Source organism: Pelobates fuscus, chromosome 11 (assembly GCF_036172605.1).
Source record: "Pelobates fuscus isolate aPelFus1 chromosome 11, aPelFus1.pri, whole genome shotgun sequence".
Classification (NCBI taxonomy): Eukaryota; Metazoa; Chordata; class Amphibia; order Anura; family Pelobatidae; genus Pelobates; species Pelobates fuscus.
This window is the reverse complement of record NC_086327.1, coordinates 82,830,145-82,852,546: the sequence shown is the minus strand read 5'-3', so window position 1 is coordinate 82,852,546 and position 22,402 is coordinate 82,830,145. Positions and strand designations below refer to the sequence as shown.

Below are 22,402 nucleotides of genomic sequence, written 5' to 3'. Positions count from 1 at the left end.
AATGTACCGTTAGGGCCCAAGTGGAGAGGTCCTTATGTTGTTCTTTTGTCTACCCCTACAGCAATAAAAGTAGCAGAAGTGACTCCGTGGATACATCACTCCAGGGTTAAACCAGCAGCAGTCGATTCTTGGCAAGTTACAGCAGATCCAGAGAATCCCTGCAAGATCCGGTTAAAATGCACTACTCAGTCGGAGTAACGAGGAATTATTGTGGATTACAAATTTTATTGTTACAGGTGTGAGTGAGAAGGCCATAATAAAGCCTGTCCGCTTACCATCACATAGTGTATAAGCCAGGAAAGTCTCGAAGGGACACCTGTGAAGATGAGCAGAACTCCATTCCCTGCAGCCCCTCACATCCTGGAAGCTGAGGCGCCATCGCACGGACGAAGACTGAGGATGACGGCGAAAGATGTGCTTTTGATAGTGTTTATTTATATGTGTTTTTATATTCAGGAAGGTAGAGGTACCGACACTCCTAGCTGTGAGGTATGCATTAAGACTACGAGAACAGGTAACCATATTTCCCAAACCCTAATTTGGCATTCACAATACGAATGTAAAGGAGATGTATCGAGATGTAGATACTTAAATATAGATTATAGTGTGTGCCATTTAGGAGTAGGAGAACCTAAGTGCTTCAGTCCGGAGTATCAGCCTCGTACAATTTGGTTGACTCTCAGGAATGGAGATCCTCAGGGGACCCTAATTAATAAAACGGTGTTAGAATCCGTACATTCTTCGGGTGTTCTGCTATTTGATGCGTGTAAAGCGATATCGAGTGGTAGAAAGCCGTGGAATGTATGTGGGGATCTTAGATGGGAGAGGACGTATGGGTCTAACGATAAATATATTTGTCCCAGTAGCAAAAATAAATATGTAAGTCCTAGATGCCCAAATAGAGATTATAACTTTTGCCCATATTGGTCTTGTGTGGGGTGGGCAACTTGGGGACAGACAGTAGACAAAGACATGATAGTGACTAAGTTGCCGACTAGCCCTTATTGTAAGTCTATGGAATGCAACCCAGTCCATATACTCATTAATAACCCCGACAAGTTCTTAGATAAGTATGGAAATTTATTTGGGTTTCAAATATACGGGACGGGTTTAGACCCTGGGACAATATTATTTATAGGGATAGAGACTGATACGGTATCCTCCCAGACTCATCAAGTATACCATTCCTTTTACGAAGAGATGAGTATAGATAATAAGATCCCCCATAATGCTAAAAACCTGTTCATCGATTTAGCTGAAAGTATTGCCGGTAGTCTTAATGTTACCAACTGCTATGTGTGTGGAGGTACTAACATGGGAGACCAATGGCCTTGGGAAGCAAAGGAGGTAATGTCCGGTTCTGAGGCAGTTGACCAATTAATATCTACACAAGCCGATTATCATATGAGTGTTAGAGGTAAATCTGAGTGGAGATTAAAGACCTCCATCATAGGTTATGTTTGCATAGCAAGGAAAGGAATAATGTATAATACTTCTGTAGGAGAATTAACTTGTCTAGGGCAAAAAGCTTATGATGATGATACAAAGAATACAACTTGGTGGTCGGCTTCAAATGTCTCAGAACCATCTAACCCGTTTGCTAGATATGCCAATTTAAAGGATGTGTGGTTTGATCTATCCATCACATCTATTTGGAGAGCCCCAGCAAATTTGTACTGGATCTGTGGTAAGAAAGCCTATTCGGAGCTGCCACAGGACTGGGAAGGGGCATGTGTGTTGGGTATGCTCAAACCATCCTTCTTCTTGTTACCGATTGAAACAGGTGAGACTTTAGGTGTTAAAGTGTATGATGTGAATCATAGGAAGAAAAGGGGACCCATAGAGATAGGCGCCTGGGAAGATGATGAATGGCCTCCCCAGCGTATTATAGATTACTATGGGCCAGCCACGTGGGCTGAGGATGGTACCTTTGGTTATAGAACCCCTATTTATATGCTCAACCGTATTATAAGATTACAGGCGGTGGTTGAGATTATCACAAATGAGACATCACAAGCGCTCAATCTTCTAGCGAAGCATAACACCAGGATGAGGACAGCAGTCTACCAAAATAGATTAGCCTTGGATTACCTTTTGGCAGTAGAGGGAGGTGTATGTGGGAAGTTTAACCTAAGTAATTGCTGTCTTCAAATAGATGACGAAGGGCAAGCAATAGCTGAGCTTACTAGCCATATGGTTAAACTAGCGCATGTGCCTACTCAGGTATGGAAAGGGTACAATCCAAGTAGTTGGTTTGGTAGCTGGTATGAGTGGTTTGGAGGGCTTAAGGCAGTGGTAGGTGGAGTCCTACTGATTTTACTGTTGTGTCTACTCCTACCGTGTCTTATACCCTTAGTAGTTAGGTCTGTGCAAAGCCTGATAGGAAGTATAGCAGAGAGGAAGGCTGCTGCACAGATAATGGCGATATATAAGTATAAGGCTCTAGATCAGGGAGAACCAATGCAAGAAGATGAATGTTGAAGATTCACATCATAAGATAAGTCTGGTCTGGTTCATGGTAACCTGAGGTATATGCAAACCAAGGTTAAGTGATGCCTCAAGTAATTGTGAAATATCAGAGGCATCAAAGGGGGGAATGTGATGTAATTCCAGTAAAATACAAGTTTAGCAGGCTAAGATTGCCACAAGGCATATGTATGTATATGTGTTTGTAGTATCAGTTGGTTAATTACACGTAGCTAAGATACTGTCATCACTGTACTGACCAGGTGCAGGAATGTAAGAACTGGAATTACGCGTCCCTCTCCTTTGTATCAGATGAGCCACGTGGTTAGACCGGATGGATGAATTTAGACTCTATTCATTAAATAGGTTAAGGGTATGTGTGGGTGTAGTTAATTGTGGGAGGAGCTACAGTGCTATATAAGGAATGTACTCTATGTATTCAGTACTCAGACTTTGCTGTATTTTGGTGACGCTAGTCCCTCTGAGTCCCGATCGGTGATCCAATAAAGAATCTCTTCCTTCCTGAAGAAACCTGTGTCCATCTCTCTGTGCTTGGCTTCCGTCAGTTTCTCCGGTATCACTATTAGCAGCGCAGGAGATAAGAAAATCTACTTCAAGTAGACTGTGCAATAAAGCAAGTTTAAAAATTAGCAGGGTTATTGACTAAAGTGAGAATTCAAAGTTAATTTTAAATTTAAGGTCTAACTAGTTGCACAGGAAAAATTCTCAAACTCTGTTATGAAAAATTTATTTTGAATTCTCACTTTAGAAAATAACCCTGTAGAATGATCTCTCTTTACAGGAAACGTTTAGAAAGGCTATGTAACTCACAGTCAAGAGAAGGCATAAATAAAGTGATTTATCTCCTAAAAGATAGATAATTGAATAATAGTGAGACTGCAGGGGCACCATCTAAACCCCAAAAATGCTTCATTAAGCTAAAGTTGTTTTGTTGCCTATATCCCTTTAAATTCTATCCACAGTTCTGCTTTTTGTTTCGAGGCATGCCTGTTCATTGTGAAAAAATGATGAAACGAAACTATTTCAGTGCGATAACATTTTAGGAAACGAAACTTGGGAGGGAGTGTTGTTCAGTTTTTTTTCTCCATTCACTCGATAAGCAGCACGGTATAAAATGGGTTGCTGAGTCAGTTCAGAGGCAGAGAATGTTGCTATGAACAACGAAGACATGCATCACTAGTAACCTTTCCAGATCCTGGTAAGAAACGACTACAATATTTATATAATGATATGAAGATATTTGAATAAAACAATTCAGCTCTTTTTTTAAGACTTTGTTGGATAACATTTATATACTATCGATCGTTTCAAGTGTTGATAACCTGTGCAAGAAATGTAATTATTTGAAATATGTTATTTGACCTCATATTAAAACATTAAGCTATTTTTATGAAGTTTGTTGTTATGCACCTCTGATTTAATATATTTGTTTTAAAATAATTTTAGTTTTATCTTACTTTGGGATGTTTGTTTTAAGTATACTCCACTCACAAGTATTGCAATAACCTATAGTGATTTAAAGGAACACAATAGTCACCTAAATTACTTTAGCTAAATAAAACAGTTTTAGTGTATAGATAATTTCACTGCTCAATTCACTGTCATTCAGGAGTTAACCCCTTCAGGACGGAGTCAATAGTACACGTTCTGATCAAAACAAAACGTAAACAAAAACTGGAATTTGCGCTATATGTCTGTTCACCCGTAGTTCCCCTCTTTCATATTATATGCACCCACACTTATTATATATCATTTTGTTCAGGAGAAACAGGGCTTTAATTTCATATAAAATATTCATATATGAAAGATAATTTATTAGGAATAAAATTTAAAAAACTGAGAATTTTTTTTTTTTTTTAAATTTGTAGTTCCGCTTCACATTTTAGCTGTAAATGTCATAATACTGTTAGGTTTTACTGCAAAAAAATGCACATATTTGTAATCAGCGATGTCTCACGAGTAGAACAGTACCCCCCATTAACAGGTTTTATGGTGTTTTGGAAAGTTACAGGGTCAAATATAGAACGTTCCATTTTCAAATTGAAATTTGCCAGATTAGTAATGTTACCTTTGAGACGGTGTGGTAGCCCAGCAATGAGGATTACCCCCATAATGGCATACCATTTGAAAAAGTAGACAAGCCAAGGTATTGAACGTGGGGTATGTTTAGCCTTTTTTAGTAGTCACTTAGTCACAAACACTGGCCAAAGTTAGCGTTCATATTTGTTTTTGTGTGAAAAAAGCAAAAAACTAATATTTGGCCAATGTTTGTGACTAAGTGGCTACTAAAAATTACTGGACATACCCCATTTGCAATACCTTGGGTTGTCTACTTTTGCAAATGGTGTGCCATCATGGGGGTAATTATTATTCCTGGGCTACCATACGGTCTCAAAGGCAACATAACTAATCTGGCAAATTTCAATGACAAAAAAATTAAATGCAAGCCTTATATGTGACTCTCTCACTTTCCAAAACACCATAAAACCTGTACATGGGGGGTACTGTTATTCTTGGGAGATTTCACTAAACACAAATATTAGTGTTTAAAAACAGTAAAACATATTACAACAATAATATAGTCCATAAAAGTGCCGTTTGTTTGTAAAAAATGCAAAAAACTTCACTTTTACTTAAAATATCATCGTTGTAATACAATTTACCAGTTTTTTTTTTTGTTTGTTTTTTTTAAATTCTTTATTTTGATGTGCAAGAAAGTAATAACATACAGGCTGGTAGTGCCACAACAGCATCTACAAGCTTAACCCCTTAAGGACTGGCCTGTTTTTGCGATGTTTGTACGTTAAGGACCAGAGCAGTTTTAACACTTTTGTGGTGTTTGTGTTTAGCTGTAATTTTCCGCTCTCTCATTTACGGTTCCCATACAAGTTATATATTGTTTTTTTCACGACGAGAAGGGCTTTCTTTACATACCATTATTTGTATTATGTCATATATTGTATTAAAAAAAAATATGGTGAAAAATTAAAAAAAAAACATGTTTTTGGACTTTTACTTGAAAAATCTTTTACTTATCTACAAAAGCTAATGAAAAAAACTGCTAAATTGATTCAAAATTTTGTCCCGAGTTTAAAAACACCCAGTGTTTACATGCTTTATTGCTTTTTTTTTGCAAGTTATAGGCCTATAAATACAAGTAGGAAATTTCTGTTTCAATATATATATATTTTAAATGTATCAATAGTGACATTGTAACACCGTTATCTGTCATAAATGCCCGAAACACACCTAACATGTACATATTTTTTTAAAGTAGACAACCCAGGGTATTCAAAATGGGGTATGTCCAGTCTTTTTTAGTAGCCACCTAGTCACAAACACTGGCCAAAGTTAGCATTTATATTTGTTTGTGTGTTAAAAATGCAAAAAACGCTAACTTTGGCCAGTGTTTGTGACTAGGTGGCTACTAAAAAAGGCTGAACATACCCCATTTGCAATACCTTGGGTTGTCTTCTTTTGCAAATGGTATGCCATCATGGGGATAATTCTCATTCCTTGGCTACCATACGCTCTCAAAGGCAACCTAACCAATCTGACGAATTTCAATAAAAAAAAAAGTAAAATCAAGCCTTATATTTGACCCTGTAACTTTCACAAACACTATAAAACATCTACATCTGGGGTACTGTTATACTCAGGAGACTTCGCTGAACACAAATATGAGTGTATCAGAACAGTAAAATATATCACAGCAATAATATCCTCAGTGAAAGAGCTGTTTGTGTGTGAAAAATGCAAAAAACTTCACTTTCACTGACAATATCATCGCTGTGATATGTTTTACTGTTTTGAAACACTAATATTTGTGTTCAGCGAAGTCTCCCGAGTAAAACAGTACCCCCATGTACAGGATTTAGGGTGTCATAGAAAGTTACAGGGTTAAACACAGTGCTAGCAAATTAAATTATCTGGACTTTCGGCCTGGGTTGGCAGGCAGGTCCCTCGAATTGCAATCATTAAAATTACTTAATTAGGTAAAAATATTACATAAATATGCACGTATAATTTTAATATATATACATATTTATATATTTGACGTCTACGTGTATATTTATGAAATTATTTATGTAATTATGTATGTGGACATATGTATATTTCGTATTATTTTTATTTATTTATTTATACATAGATATATATATCATTACATTCTAAGTGTATTTTGATATATATATATATATATATATCAATATCAAAATACTGTTAGAACAAAATTGCATATATATATATAATTTTTTTTAATTATTAAAAATTATTTTTATTTTTTGTTATTTATTTTTATTAACATATTATTTGTATTTTATAATATATATATATACCATATATATAGTTATTATATATATTGTATATATTCGTGTGTAATTTAAATATAAGTGTATTTTTATATTAATATACGTATATATAAATATAAAAATACACTTAGTATGACATTATATATATATACATATATTATATATAGGTATATATAGATATAATACATGTATATATATCATATATATATATATATATATATATATATATATATATATATACATATTATATATTTTTTTTACACTGATTGTTTTTATTTTTAACTTTATTTTATGATTTTTCACTTGCTGGGAGACTGCCTGTCAGCACAGACAGTCCCCCTGCAGGCAGACACATGGACCCCTATTGCGGTCATGTGATCGAGTGATCACATGGCCGTGGGGTCCTGATCTGCCGAGGGGGGACTGCCCGGGCAGACAGGCAGTCCCCCTGGACCGGGAGGAGAGCTGATCGCCGCCGTGGGACCGACGGCGATCAGGTAAGTTGCCCAAAACCGTTATGACGGTTCAGGACCGTCAGCGGTCCAAACGCACGTTTTACCGCTGACGGTCCTGAACCGTCAGCGGTCCTTAAGGGGTTAATGTGGTCAAACATTTGTGTACAGTGTTATGGCATGAGGGACAATTGCACTTTTTTTTTTAAAGTTAAAGAAACAGGCTTCAGCATAGATTTTATAACACTTTGAGTAATAAATGTAGTAATGCAAGCTCTGGTATTTGAAACAGGCTAGGTACATGCTGGTTAGTTCTAATGAATTATTCTAACGTTTAGTAACAGTAGCTTGAGGTTAAGAATTAAAGTATACGTCGTCGCTTTAGTTTCGGACCCTTGATGTAGTGTCGCTTAACTTATGCTTAAGTGAGGGATGTATATTTATAGCAACGTTAGAGCCTAGTATGTCATGCCAGGTCTAGCTTAGGTCTGGGAGTAGGTGACGGTTACGCCATTCTGGGCTTTGCAGGTAAAAGATATAATGGTGTAGGAATGCTGATCTATGATAGCAGGTATAATAAGTGTGATGTGGCATGAATATACACCCTTGTATGTTAACAGTGAAAAAACATGGCTAAACAACAAGCCTATGTGTTCTGCATGTAGTAATAGGATTACCGGCTATTCCAGTAGCCGTGGAGGTCTACAAGCTAAGGGAGCATAGATATACAGCATGTTATCTTCGCAAGTTTGAGTAAGCATATAGATTCATGTGCATTATCAATTGCCAACAAGATGCAGAAACATTGGAAGTTAGCGGCAACAAAAGCAAACTGACATAGAACGGTTAGGAACTGCAGCAGTGCTTAGGGCTAGTTGCATGTGCAATCTTTAAACTGCCAAATGGAGGTTTGCTCCAGGCTAAATATACGGTCAAACATTAATCACTTGTAATATACAGTCAGGTCAACAGCAGAAGCATCATGCCCCCAGGTTGCTCAGTAAGGCATGTCCGCTTGTAGGCACAGCAGTGGGCGCCTCAGCCTATACCAAGTGCAGGGATGTCTCGGGTAATGTTGTTGGAGGCCCCTTCATTGCTGATCCAAGGCTGCGATGTCGTTCCGGCAGTGAACCGCCAGGGGTGCCTGTAGGTAGCATCGCGGCCTGCGGCTTGGATTCGGGTCGGTAGGGTGTTGCTTCGTCGATCGTAGACTTTTGGAACAGGTGAGTTGCTTGTTTTCAGTGCTTGCTCGAGGAACCGGCTCCTGCGCGTGTGGAATCGAGTGGGTGCGCCCGAGTGTCTTGGCGCTGTTTCCCGCCATGAAGAGTTTAGGCGTCTACGCAGCCGGATGGCTGCTCTGGAGGCTAGAGGTAGGAAGTCATATAGGCGGCGGCGAGTTGTGGGGCGTAGCCATGTAGCCACCGTTTTTACCGCTAAATGGTAGGCCAGTCCACGTCCGCAAAGTGCTGTCCAAAAGCCCCTGCAGGTCCGATCAAAAACCTCCAGGGGATGTGTTGGGCTCTGCGTCTTGGGCCTTCGCTGAGGGGCCATCTTGACCTCGCTTTGCTGTTCAGCTCCTCTGCAGACGGTGTAGCCTGTTAGTCCGTCCCCAGATCTGGTCAGTTCCTCCGTTTGGGACCGGGATATCCCCCACCGGTCCAAAGGGGGGGGGGGATCGGAGACCAGCTTATTCGTTTGGGGGCTCAAGTGTCGGGGAGAGCGGCCGCCTCTTCCCGTCTCCAGCCCTGGTAGGCCGCACTTGGCGTTCCACTCACCCGGCCCCGACGGGTTTCGGAGTCGGTTCATTCGATTCAGTGGTGCACCCCCATTGTGGGTGGTGCACCCTGGTGGGTTCTTGGGCTTTGTAGCCATCGCTGTGACCCCGATTTCTGCCCGTCAGGCAGGAGCTTGTGGTATCCACGTCTTTACAGCCAGGCGGTCAGGCTCCGCCCCCACAATTTACCAGTTTTAAACACTAATATTTGAGTTCAGCAAAGTCTCCCGAGTAAAACAGTACCCCCTATGTACAGGTTTTAGGGTGTCTTGGAGAGTTACAGGGTCAAATATAGTGCTTGTGAATTAAATTCTATGCACTTTCTCCCTGTGTTGTCAGGCATGTCAATCAAATTTTAATTAATCAAATGACATAATTATGTTAAAAAATTACTTAAATATACACGTAGAATTTTAATATATATGCATTTATAGGTATTTAAATTCTACGTGTATACTAATGTAATCTTTTATGTAATTATATGTATTTATCTCTATATATATATATATATATATATATATATATATATATATATTTGCGGTTATTTGTATTTTATATATAGATAGCTATATATAGAATGTCATTCTAAGTGTATTCTGTTTCCAATATATATATATTAATAACAAAATACAGTTAGAATGAAATTACATATGAATATATAATTTATTTTAAATTTTGTTTCAATATTTTATTTATTTAATTTTATTTATTTATTATTGTAATTATACGTATATATATAATATATATGTAGATCTATTATATATAATATATAAACATATTTTATATATATATGTAACGTCATTCTAAGTGTATTTTAATATTAATATATATACTTATATTAGTATTAAAATACATTACGTATGACGTTACATATATATAATATGTATATATATATATATATATATTATATATATATAAACAGACATATTTAATTTATTTTATAACATCTTAATTATTATTTTTTTTACACTACCTACCAGCAGGGGGACTGTCTAATATTTTAGACAGTCCCCCTGCTGGCAGATCCATAGCCAGCTATAGGGGGCCATGTGATCGCTCTTCGAGAGCGATCACATGGCCCCCGGGGGCCTGATTTGCCGTGGGGGGGCTGCCTGGGCTCTGAGGCAGCCCCCCAGAAGAGGATCGCGGCGGAGGTGAGTACCGCCGGACCTCCAGGGCTGCAAGCCGTTACGGCGTTCTATGCCGCCGCAACGGCTTTAAAGCCCTTTAAAGCCGCGACGGCATAGAACGCCGTAACGGCGTTAAGGGGTTAAATCACTTTGTTTCTGTTTATGCAGCCCTAGCCACACCTCCCCTGGCTATGATTGACAGAGCCTGCATGAAAAAAAAAACCTGGTTTCACTTTCAAACAGATGTAATTAACCTTAAAGGACCACTCTAGGCACCCAGACCACTTCAGCTTAATGAAGTGGTCTGGGTGCCAGGTCCAGCTAGGGTTAACCCAATTTTTTATAAACATAGCAGTTTCAGAGAAACTGCTATGTTTATAAATTGGTTAAGCCTTCCCCCTAATCCTCTAGTGGCTGTCTCATTGACAGCCGCTAGAGGCGCTTGCGTGATTCTCACTGTGAAAATCACAGTGAGAGCACGCAAGCGTCCATAGGAAAGCATTGTAAATGCTTTCCTATGCGACCGGCTGAATGCGCGCGCAGCTCTTGCCGCGCGTGCGCATTCAGCCGGCGAGGCGGAGAGGAGGAGGAGAGCTCCCTGCCCAGCGCTGGAAAAAGGTAAGTTTTACCCCTTTTCCCCTTTCCAGAGCCGGGCGGGAGGGGGACCCTGAGGGTGGGGGCACCCTCAGGGCACTCTAGTGCCAGGAAAACGAGTATGTTTTCCTGGCACTAGAGTGGTCCTTTAAATAATTGTATCTCAATCTCTAAATTGAAATTTAATCACATACAGGAGGCTCTTGCAGGGTCTAGCAAGCTATTAACATAGCAGGGGATAAGAAAATCTTCATTAAACAGAACTTGCAATAAAGAAAGCCTAAATAGGGCTCTCTTTACAGGAAGTGTTTATGAAAGGCTGTGCAAGTCGCATGCAGGGAAGTGTGACTAGGGTTCATAAACAAAGGGATTTAACTCCTAAATGGCAGAGGATTGAGCAGTGAGGCTGCATGGGGCATGTTCTATACACCAAAACTGCTTCATTAAGCTAAAGTTGTTCAGGTGACTATAGTGTCCCTTCAATTTTCTGCAAGAAGGTTCCAGCCAAAATTGTTTGAAATGTTGAAATTTTTGAACAAATGTGAGTGTATTAACCCCTTTGTGACATGAAGTGTTAGGATTGTCTTTATATCCTAGGATTTCCTTTATTCCTTCCCCCGGTGGAGTTAAGGGATACAGCGAGATTGGGAATAGTTTAAAACTGATTGACAAGGAAATTGCACTGTTTATATACATTTGAAACAACAGTTGAAAATAAACGTTTTGTATAGGGTTACCAGACATCCTGGTTTGACCAGGATTGTTCCTATTAGAAGAGCTGTCCTGGTGTCTCAACACAGACGGTAATTATGTCCCGGCATCAAGAGCCCATTGGGAGGTTTTGTATCATTCTCACTGCTACCCAAGGTTTATCAGAATGGGGCAAGTCTGGGGACTGGGGAGGTCACTGTTTCATTTAAAAGCTACCTGTTTTTGGGGGCGGGGCCTGACCGCCGGCGGGATCAGACGCGCTTCGTCTGAGCTCCCGCTCCAGGGCCCAACAGACGGCGCAAATTGGAGGCAAACTGGGACCACCAAGCCACGCCAAATCCGCACTGGCCCCCAGGAGCTGGGGCAAATCGGGGAAACTGATTACCCAGGTGCCGACAGTAACCCGACTGGGGCCCGGAGCTGGATGGAGCTTGAGCCGGGTTGAGACGGCCGCTCTCTCGGGTCTCCGGCCGGGGTCGTGCTTCCCCCCCCCCCTCTGGACCGGGGGGGTCATCCCGGTCTGCAAGGGCATCAAGCAGTGGGTCACCTCGGGGCCTAATCACCCGCCCTGGCGAGAAATGTTCACCGGCGACAATCAACAAAATGGCCGCCGCACACCAGCCATGTGCGAGAGCTGCTGGACCGATCAAGCTGAGTGGGGGGAAACCATCACCAGACCACCAGGATAGCTTAACCCAGGCCTCTGCTGCAGAACTAAGCTGGCAAGACTAAGGTACAGGCTGTGAGCAAGTATTAAGGGGAATCCACAAAACGGGACCCTATTGAACCGCCCCTATACAGCAGATCCACAGAGGTCCCTAGACCCTAGCACTGCCAAACCTGACAAGACAAGTCAGAGGGAACAGCGAGACACCCACCCTGCATCCTGCTAGACATGATTCACCCTACCTGCCCTGTCCCACGAAACCACGACTACCGCTACAAGCCAACGAACAGCGCAGGACAACTAACAACTGCACCACCAGGTCACAAGCAGCACTCACCAGGCAAACGCAGAGCAGCAAGAGCCACAGGAGACCCTCCCGCTGGCCAGCCTCGGTGCCGACGCAAGCACAGACGACCCCACAAACCCTGCTCAACTTAAGTGGACTCATGCAACTTTGCTCGAACCCAGGGACATTGAACTATGCTCACTCATAGTATTACTAACTTCAACTGTGCTCAGCCAGACGCACTGCATTACACCCACAAAGCATGCTTGACACACTATATTAAGCGAGGAAAACAATCTAGAATGCCACACTAGCAAACATTAGGGCTCAGGCACCCACTTTGACTCATGACAAGCGTCACCAAACTTAACCCTAATGTACAAACGTATAAAACATTGAATTTGAGGCATTCCAATAATCTGCTAACACGTTCACACTAGAGCCAATCACTCAGTGCCCAGGGCACACACACGTCAGTATAGATAACCTGCTAAGCTATGGAGATTTTCTCAACTACTGACAAACAACACTCTACTAGTACTATCTGTTTGATGTTTGGTATTACACCTTAAAAAATGTGCACAGTTACTCATGCCATTACATTGTATTTACCTGTCAACTAAATTCCTGGCAATAGCTATTGTGGCATGGCCAGAAAAATGTTATCTGTATAATCTATGCACACAAAAATAAAGAATTAAAAAAAAAAAAAAAGCTACCTGTTTTTATGTATTTATAATAATTAAGCACTATTTGCTTGCATAACCATATGGAACATTGTATTCCTTTGAATCAGGGCTCATTTTGGAATACCTCAATGCTCAGTGTCTGAGCAATATATGAGAAGTTCGGTCTAATTTCAGGGCTATTTTGGTGAGTTAAAGGAACACTATAGGGTCAGAAACACAAACATGTATTCCTGACCCTATAATATTTAAATCACCATCTAGCACCCCCCCTCTCCCCCCCCCCCTAAATATAGTAAAATATTACTTGTATTCAAGTCTCTTGCTGCTGGCTCTGTCACTGATCTGCCTGCTTGACTGACATCATCAGATGTGATTCTCTAAACCAATCACAATGCTTGCTTTTCCACAGGATTGGCTGAGCTTGTCATTGTCTTTGAATCAATGCATCTCTATGAGGAAAGTTCAGTGTCTCCATGCAGAGGGTGGAGGCATTGAATGTCAGTGCTGCATACTATGCAGCATTGCCACAGGAATCCGCTCTCATAGCCATATGAAGAGTGGCCAGTGAAGGTATCCCTAGGCTGCAATGTAAACACTGCCTTATCCCTGGGGAAAAAAACAAAACAGTGCAAAAGCCTAAAGGGAATGATTATACTCACCAGAACAAATACAATAAGCTGTAGTTGTTCTAGTGACTTAAGTGTCCCTTTGAATTAACACTCCAAGCATAATAACCACTCCTAGATCAAGTAACACTTAAGAACTGTTTGTCAACTTACTGGGAGTACACCAGGCACCCGTCTATTCCTTCCACTGAGCTAACTACATACATACTAGACACGTGCAATTCGTTTTGCAATTTTGGCAATTAGGACATTTGGATGCTTCCGAATGTCCGAATTGCCAAAGTCTCAAAGTGCTTTCTGATTTCTGAAAAGTGGCAAAACAGAAGAGGGAGGGAAAATTAAGGGAATCTAATTGCAGAAGTCCAGAATTTCGGAAGTACCGAACCGAATTTTTTGCCCATGCACATCCCTAATATATACATGGTCAATTTGAAATATCACGGTGAAATAATTAATGTGGAGAATTTTTCTCACATTTCCATGTTCTTATGCTGAAAGATGTTTACCTCTAGGTTAGAGTGACCTTCCTTTCTTAATAACATTTTAGTTGAATAAATTAAAATAAAAATAAAAATCCATTTTGGCTCCTTTGGTTTTAAATCTGAAATTCACTCTGAATTTTCACTTAAATGAAATATTTCTAGTTTTTATTTGTATTTTCAGAATCCACTAAGAAATGAGTAAAGAAAAGAACAACGTTATGGGTAAGTGGCACTAATGCAGCCATTGTTCAGCAGTATGGCTGTGTGCATACAGCAAAGTTATCTGCATCAAGCCATCACAGTGTCCTATTGGCAGCTGCTCAAGTCATCATAGAAAGTCAGAGATTGCACTTTAGCTTGGAGTTGACAAATACAAATCCATTGAGTTATATATATATATATATATATATATATATATATATATTTCTAGACTGTAAGCTGGTCTGAGCAGGGTCCTCATCTAACTATTGTTCCTGTACCATTTTGTAATTGTCTTATTTATTGTTAAATTTCCCTCTTTCGTAATATTGAAAATACCAATAATAATTTATATATCTAAATATATCACTCGTGTCACATTCACAAACTATAAAAACTTTTCTCCTGATCACCCAACAGAGCGGCTTTGTAGCATGGTCTTGAAACTATTGATCCACACACTAGAGAAAAATTCAGCCCTAGCGCATGGTCTTGCTCCACGAGGCAAGAATTCTGACGCATCTCACCACCAGACTCTGGTTTTAAAGGGGTTCTCAGGTGTGAGAGGCATGAAATAGCAGATCTCACATTTACATTGAATTTTAAAATCTAGGTGGAAATAGCCAAACTGTAAGCATTTTCTAAGCTTCTTTGGCCTTAAATTTTATATTCACTTTAAATTCTCCGTTTTGTAAACAACCCTAAGGCTAAGCCCTTCCTAATTCTAACCTTAGCTTTAAATGCATCTTTCAAAATATGTTTAACTAGTGCTGCATTTAATCGATCCATGCGATTATACTCAGATTCCTAATAAAAAATAATTGTGCGTACAGATTTTTTCCAAAGGGCCCCGCCATTCTTGGTCCAGTTGCAGAATATATTACGAAAATATCCTGATGGGGGACAGATTCTGAAAGTAAGTCAGATAAGTATTAATGGTTTCAAAATATTTTATTGATGACTTGTTTCTTTTTCATTCAATATAAAAAAAAAAGTTTTTGAATGTAGATAATTACAATAAGAGTAAGAAGACTGCAAAAACAGACACAATTCACATGCTACACAACCAGATTAGCATATTTAATAGTCACTGGTTTAACTGAAATGTATTTCCAAGTCCCCTTACTGAAAACAAATCTACTGTATTTAGAATGATACTCAGGAAAAAAAATATTCTAAATAAGTGGGAATAAAAATGCAATATTGAGAGCAAAACTGAGAGCACCCGGGCAAAATTAGATCCCAGGCCCTTTGAAGGCCAAAAATATGTGCAATAAATAAATGTTAAATATAACTCTTATATAATACAGCATTGCTTTGGATGTGTATATTGTGAAGACCTGCGTATCAATGCATGTTTGTATTTGTGTCTGTGTGAATGCACTTGTGCATGTCTGGATGACATCATGTGCTTTTTTGTATATAGTGTCTGTGTGAATGCATATGTGTATTGAGCATTAGTGTGTGTCTGCATATGCAGGGGTGTGGAATATATATATATTTTTTTAAATCTACATGAGGGAGAGGGTGACAGGTGGAAGAGTGTGGGAGGTGGGGACGTGTGGCAGAGTGAGAGAGGTAGGGGGTGAGTGGTGGCAGTGAGGGTGAGACACAGTGAGGGGGGTGACTAGTGACAGAGAGAGGGAGGGGTTGACTAGTGGCAGAGTGAGGGAGGGGTGATGAGGGAGGGAGGGGATGACTGGTGACAGAGTGAGGAAGGGGGTGAATAGTGACAGAGGGAGGGAGCGGGTGACTAGTGAGGTAGAGGGTGACTAGTGAGAACCCATATGGAGCACACAATATTTGATATGATTTGATAAAAATGTTTCCATTGATTTGTAGGAATTAATCCAGAATGCAGATGATGCCAGAGCCAGTGAAGTAATTTTCATTTACGATGAAAGACAATATGGTTTTGAGTCCCTTTATTCAAAAGATCTCCATAGCATCCAAGGTAAAACCTAAATGCAACCAGTAATTTAGTTTTATTCTAGCATTTTTCTTGCATGCCTTCTAACAATTTTAATGGTTTGTTTTGGGTTGTGGATGGATTTGTAAAGAGAGGTCAATCCCAAGATATTTACATTGGCTTCATGAACACCTGACAGTCCTTTATGTAACTGAAAAACCTATTTTAGTCAATGTACTTTATATATGGTAACAGAGGTTTTTGTAAAAGTGTGATTTGCAGGGAACTTTCTGTTACCGTAATTTAAAATTGTAGACCAACATAGCAGAGCTGGTTATTTGTCTATTTTTACACATAAGATTAAGCTCTGTGCCACATCTCTTGGGTGACAGCAATGGCTACAGTACTTATAAGCTTAAATACATAGTAATAAACCCCCCAAAAGTTACCTGCACACTATCCCATATGCCTGTGCACATTTTAAATAACCGTTTTTTAGTACCACGCCAATGTCTAGTAAAGTGCACCTACTTCATTAATGCCAACCTCTTAGGTGAGTCCTACACTAACAATTCACCTTGCTGCTTTCTGTTAAATGGCAAAATGTCTAATTAAAACAGAAAGTAATATTTTTATGATCCCCCTACACACTTATGCATTCTTAATAAGGCACACAAGGGGTGGGTGGTAGCCCTAATTTGACTGTGCAATACAGAAGCAAATACAAACACAGAGAATTAAAGGGGCACTATAGTCACCAGAACAACTACAGCTTAATGTAGTTGTTCTGGTGAGAATAGTCAGTCCCTGACAGCTTTTTGAGGTAAACAGTTTTTTTCCCCCAGAGAAAAGGCAGTGTTTACATTACAGCCTAGGGACACCTCCAGTATGGCTGCTAGAAGTGCTTCCTGAGTTAGTGCTGCACAGTGTGCAGCACTGACATTCAGTGTCTCCACCCTCTGCATTGAGACACTGAACTTTCCTCATAGAGATGCACTGATTCAATGCATCTATATCAGGAGATGCTGATTGGCCAGGGCTTTGTTTGGCTATGCCCCCGGCCTGCCTACTTGGCCTGAGATCATTAGAATTGACAATCTTAGTCAATCCAATGCTTTCCTATGGGAAAACATTGTGACTGGCTGAGATCATCAAGAGAGCCAGCACCAGCATACTGGAAAAAAGGTTAGATTTTACAAGGGTGACCGGGGGCTAGATAGTGTTTTTAACATTATAGGGTCAGGAATACATGTTTGGGTTCCTTTAAGCACTGTGCTCAAACTAACACTAAATTTGACCGTTTTTTAGCCTGCTATTTGAAATATTTAGATAATCTAAATATTTAGATAATCTAAATAATTCACAATTGAGTGAATAACCCTGAATGTTTGCAGTTTAAATATATGCTGCTGTCACATTAATATCCTTGCTTTGTCTACATTATTATTGTATCCTCTTTTGTGTGTGCGTGCTTTTTTTTTTTTTTTTGTATGTAATGCATGCTTGAGAAAAAACAACAACTATTTGTTCTATTAGTGTTTTTGGGACACCTAAAAGGTCCTCAAGAAATGTTTATATATTAAAATAATACTACCGTGTGGATCCAGATATATAATCAAGAAATAAAACTGCAATGCCTACCAATTCCAGCCATTATTTTACAATATCACTACTAACTGTTTCTTTAACTAGGTCCTGCTCTTTTGGCATACAACAATGAGATGTTTACAGATGGTGATTGGGAGGGAATCCAGAAACCAGGAAACAGTCTCAAACGCAAAGATCCCAATACAGTTGGGAGATTTGGATTAGGCTTCAACTCTGTATATCACATCACCGGTACGTGTAATTGTCAGTTACTGAACAGGGATTTGATCAGGGATTCACATGTAAAGTGTAAAGACAGCAAGAGTTGTGATTGTATGTCAAAAGCATGAATTATGATAACCGCACTCAGAACCAAAAAGTGAAGCTACTATTGTGTTTTCTTACAAGGCTAAATTTGGTCAATATGTGTCTATTCACTTAACCAGGAATTGTGGAGAATTGAAACAATTTTTTTTTTCTTTGACGTCCCTTACACTCATAGTTAAAGGGACACTCCAGGCATTAATACAACGTGAATGCTTTTGATTAATGTTGTCCTCATTAATATGCTGTATTTTTTGCATGCCTAAAAATTTATAGTTTTTGCACACACAAAAATGTTTTGCACAATACTGCACCGTAAGCCTCCCTCCATAGCTACACACACCCTTATGCCAGAAAGACTTCCATATCAAAGGTAGACACACAGCTCAGCCCCGACAGCACAAGCTGGCTTCAGAAGGTTAGAGAAAAAGCAAACTGGTAGTGGCACCCTTACCATATGTCCCCCTTGGTGTTCACTCTTTCTAATGCAGGTTACTTTGTAGTTCAGATCATTCTGTGGTGTCAGTGGCTTAGCTGTGTGCATATTTTTACCTTCATTTTGGTCAAACCAAATGAAATACTGGCCAAAAATTAGGTTCGGCCAAAACAACATTCTTTTTCTTCTGATTGTATAAGGGGAAAACTAATTTTGTATTCGGAAAATGCCATCAAGGTTAACATTCTTGGCCTGCTTTGGGAGTAGTAAGGCCACCATCAATCTTCGCACAATGTGCAGAAGCTCCTCTGCCAGTATGTCCTCTGGTACACCTCTAATCTTGAGGTTGTTGCGGCGCCTCATGTCTTCCAACGTGGCAAAGCGTTGCTTATAGACTAAATGTTGTTCAAGGGTTATGGTTTTCCGAGCTTGCAACTCTGTGGAAGTCTTCACAGCTCCCAGCCTGCCCACCAGGCCTGTGAGGTCTGCTCTAAGTGAAGCCACATCTGCTTGAATGGTTTTCTGTAGCTCTATTAACATGCCTTTCAGTGTTGCCGCCGGAGCCAAGTCTGCACCTCGTGGGACCGCCTGAGAGATTGTTGGGGTGAGTAAGGCAGCGCTACCTCTGTCTACCGTGAGGAGTCAGAGTATGTGTCGAGGTCGGAGGCCATCTTGATCACATAAATCCTCTATGTTCATGCCCGATCTGGGCTTGTTGGGTTTTTGCTTCTTGGTTTTACGACCCATGGTGAGCAGACCTGCAGTATTAGGTAATTCCAGGCTGTATATCTGGCTATTGATGCGTTATAATCACTGTTTAGCATGGAGCCCTTTACTTGTGCGTCCGTCTGCTTTTAATTCTTGGCTCTGCCCCTTTCAATGCATGGCTCCGCCCCTGCAATTTGCACTCTTTTTTAAAACCTAAAGCTAACAGATGAAAGTCACCTGATTAATGCAAGTATATGAATGTTTTTTAAAATGTTTGTTTCATATGGAAGATATTGAAAAAGGGTAGACATGTGCAATTAGTTTCGTTCCGAATGTGAAGTTGGACGAATTTAAGGCAATTCAGACAATCTAATGTCTGGATTGCCGAATTTTGGAAGTGCCGAAGTGCTTCGGATTTCGTAAAAGTGGCAAAAGAAGAGAGGGAGGGAAAACTATGTGAATGATGACAGGGGTAGAGTTAGGGGTTAGGGTTAGAGAGCCCTGCCGAAGTCCCGAAGTGCCAAATTTATTTTACTTAAAGGGACACTATAGTCACCAGTACAACTACAGCTTATTGAATTTGTTCTGGTAAGTAGAATCATTACCTTCAGGCTTTTTGCTGTAAACACTGTCTTTTCAGAGAAAATGCAGTGTTTACATTACAGCCTAGTGATAACTTCACTGGCCACTCCTCAGATGGCTGTTTGAGATCCTGACTGGGTCATTGCTGCCTAAAATGCATCCAAACATTCAGTATCTCTTCCCTTTGCATGCAGACACTGAACTTTCCTCATATTGATTCATTGATTCAATTCATCTCTATGAGGAGATGCTGATTGGCCAGGGCTGTGTTTGAATCATGCTGGCTCTGCCAATGATCTGCCTCTTTGTCAGTCTCAGCTAATCCTACGGGGAAGCATTGTGATTGGATCAGGCTACCACTTCTGCTGATGTCAGAGGAAGTTCACATGCAGAGGCAGCAGCTTCAGACTTGAATACAAGTAAGATTTTACTATCTTTAGGGTGGCAAAGGGGGCTAGATAGTGGTTTTAACACTATAGGGTCAGGAATACATGTTTGTGTTCCTGACCCTATAGTGCTCCTTTAACCGAATATCCGAACCAAATTTTTTTTCCCATGCACATCCGTAAAAAAGGGTAAACATATGTACAGTTATTATGAATATGTGCTTAGAAAACCAATCCATACAGTGGTAAGTTTGTCTTTTTTACTTTGTTTCTCTCTAATTTACAGACTATCCTGCCATATTTAGTGGAAAAAATATTGGAATTCTGGACCCTTGTGAAACTGTGTTCCACAGAGGAGGCTGCTCCTGGAACCTGGGGCAAAATAAGGAGTCTATTGAGGAGTTAGCTGACCAATTTCACCCTTTTCAGACAGTCTTGGAAGCCATCGATCGAGGTTCCTGGAGTGAAATTCTTAAATCTGGCTGTTTCAAGGGGACACTTTTTCGGTTTCCTTTTAGACTCGCTCCTTCTGAAATTTCTGAAAATGTTTACAGCTCAGAGAGAGTTCAAGAGCTCTTTGAATCTTTCATTAGGGATGCTTGCATCAGCCTTCTTTTCCTGCGCCATGTGACAAGTGTATCTCTGAAGAGAATTGGGAGTGATGGAGTGTTGACAAACCTTCTTACCGTCAATGCATCTTCTGAGACTTCGGATGAAACGGAGACTCCTGAACTCAGGACTGGAACACATGTAAAAATCACCACTGTAAAGCAATTTGACATAGAAAAGGAAGAGTTTAAATGGCTGATGACAACTTGTTTGGTTCATGGGTATCTGTTTGCAGACCTTGAGGAGCTCAGTAAGAAGTTGTACAACAATATTGCCCTTGATCTGGCTTTCCCTTTAACCAAAGGAGGCATTGACTTGTTTGGTGGCCGTCTAAGCTGTGTACTGCCACTTCCTGACAAGGAGGAAAATAGAACAGGACTCCCACTGATCATCAATGGTTGTTTTGATCTAACTGATGATCGAAGAAGCATAAAGTGGATTGAAGTTGACCAACAGCATGATGATGCTGCTAAATGGAACCATATTCTGGTAGAAAGGCTCCTGCCTCTTGTCTACAAATGTGCAATAATGCACGCGGTTTCTTTAGCGAAGACCTCAAAGATTACAGTTGAGGAGGCTTACGGTATTTGGCCAGACCCAGTTAAGATACAACATAAAGGAAAATGGCATAATCTTACTAAAGAACTGGCCAAATTATTGATTAATGAGAGACTTCTACAAACTGCTGACAAATCATGTTGGGTAGCCACAAATGAAGCCATATTTATGTTCAGTGATAATGACGGCATGCGAAAATGTCTAGAGGATCTTCTTTTGTTACTGAAAAAACCTCTTGTTAAAATTCCAGGACATGTTTACCGAACGCTTACATTATCTGAGAACAGTCATGCAAAGCTGAATATTGTATCTCCCTTGTTTATTCGGACTGTCATGCACAACAGTAACTGGAGTGCCTTTCCAAATGAAAAGAAAATGCTACTTCTGACTTATGTTATCAGTGATGGGCAGTTTAATGATTTGTTAAATCTTCAACTCCTTCCGCTGTCTGATGGGACATTCATAAGCTTTCAGAACAATGTTTCGACTGGGATGGCATACATTGATAGCCCAAACTTTCCAAGGTAACACAAAGAACAAAACAAAACGTCAGCATCATTGAATATGGTAGATATAGGGACTTCAAGTGGATACTCAATTAACTGAGCAGAAGGCAAGAAATAATTGTAAATGAAAGACACTGTTAGAAATGAAAAATTAGAAATTTTTGCATGTGTGAGTCACAGCCAGAGGAGGCTAAGGCTGTATAAACCGGGATTTAAAGGGAAACTCCAGTGCCAGGAAAACAATCCGTTTTCCTGGCACTGCAGGTCCCCTCTCCCTCCCACCCCCCAATCCCCGGTTGCTGAAGGGGTGAAAACCCCTTCAGTTACTTACCAGAGGCAGCGACGATGTCCCACGTCGCTTCTTCTTCCTCCGCCGCCACTCCTCGTCATG

At 40.2% G+C, this 22,402-nt stretch overlaps 1 protein-coding gene across 1 annotated transcript in view; it reads left to right on the top strand.

Annotated features, from left to right (window-relative positions):
- The first annotated feature begins 14,384 nt into the window (after positions 1-14,384).
- The window catches only part of LOC134577811 (sacsin-like), a 28,091-nt gene continuing 20,073 nt past the window's right edge, over positions 14,385-22,402 (top strand). The window contains 5 exon segments of the mRNA XM_063436710.1: positions 14,385-14,430; positions 15,240-15,322; positions 16,249-16,360; positions 18,008-18,154; positions 20,625-22,029. Coding sequence (XP_063292780.1) covers positions 14,403-14,430; positions 15,240-15,322; positions 16,249-16,360; positions 18,008-18,154; positions 20,625-22,029 — 1,775 coding nt within the window. The 5' untranslated portion in view covers positions 14,385-14,402.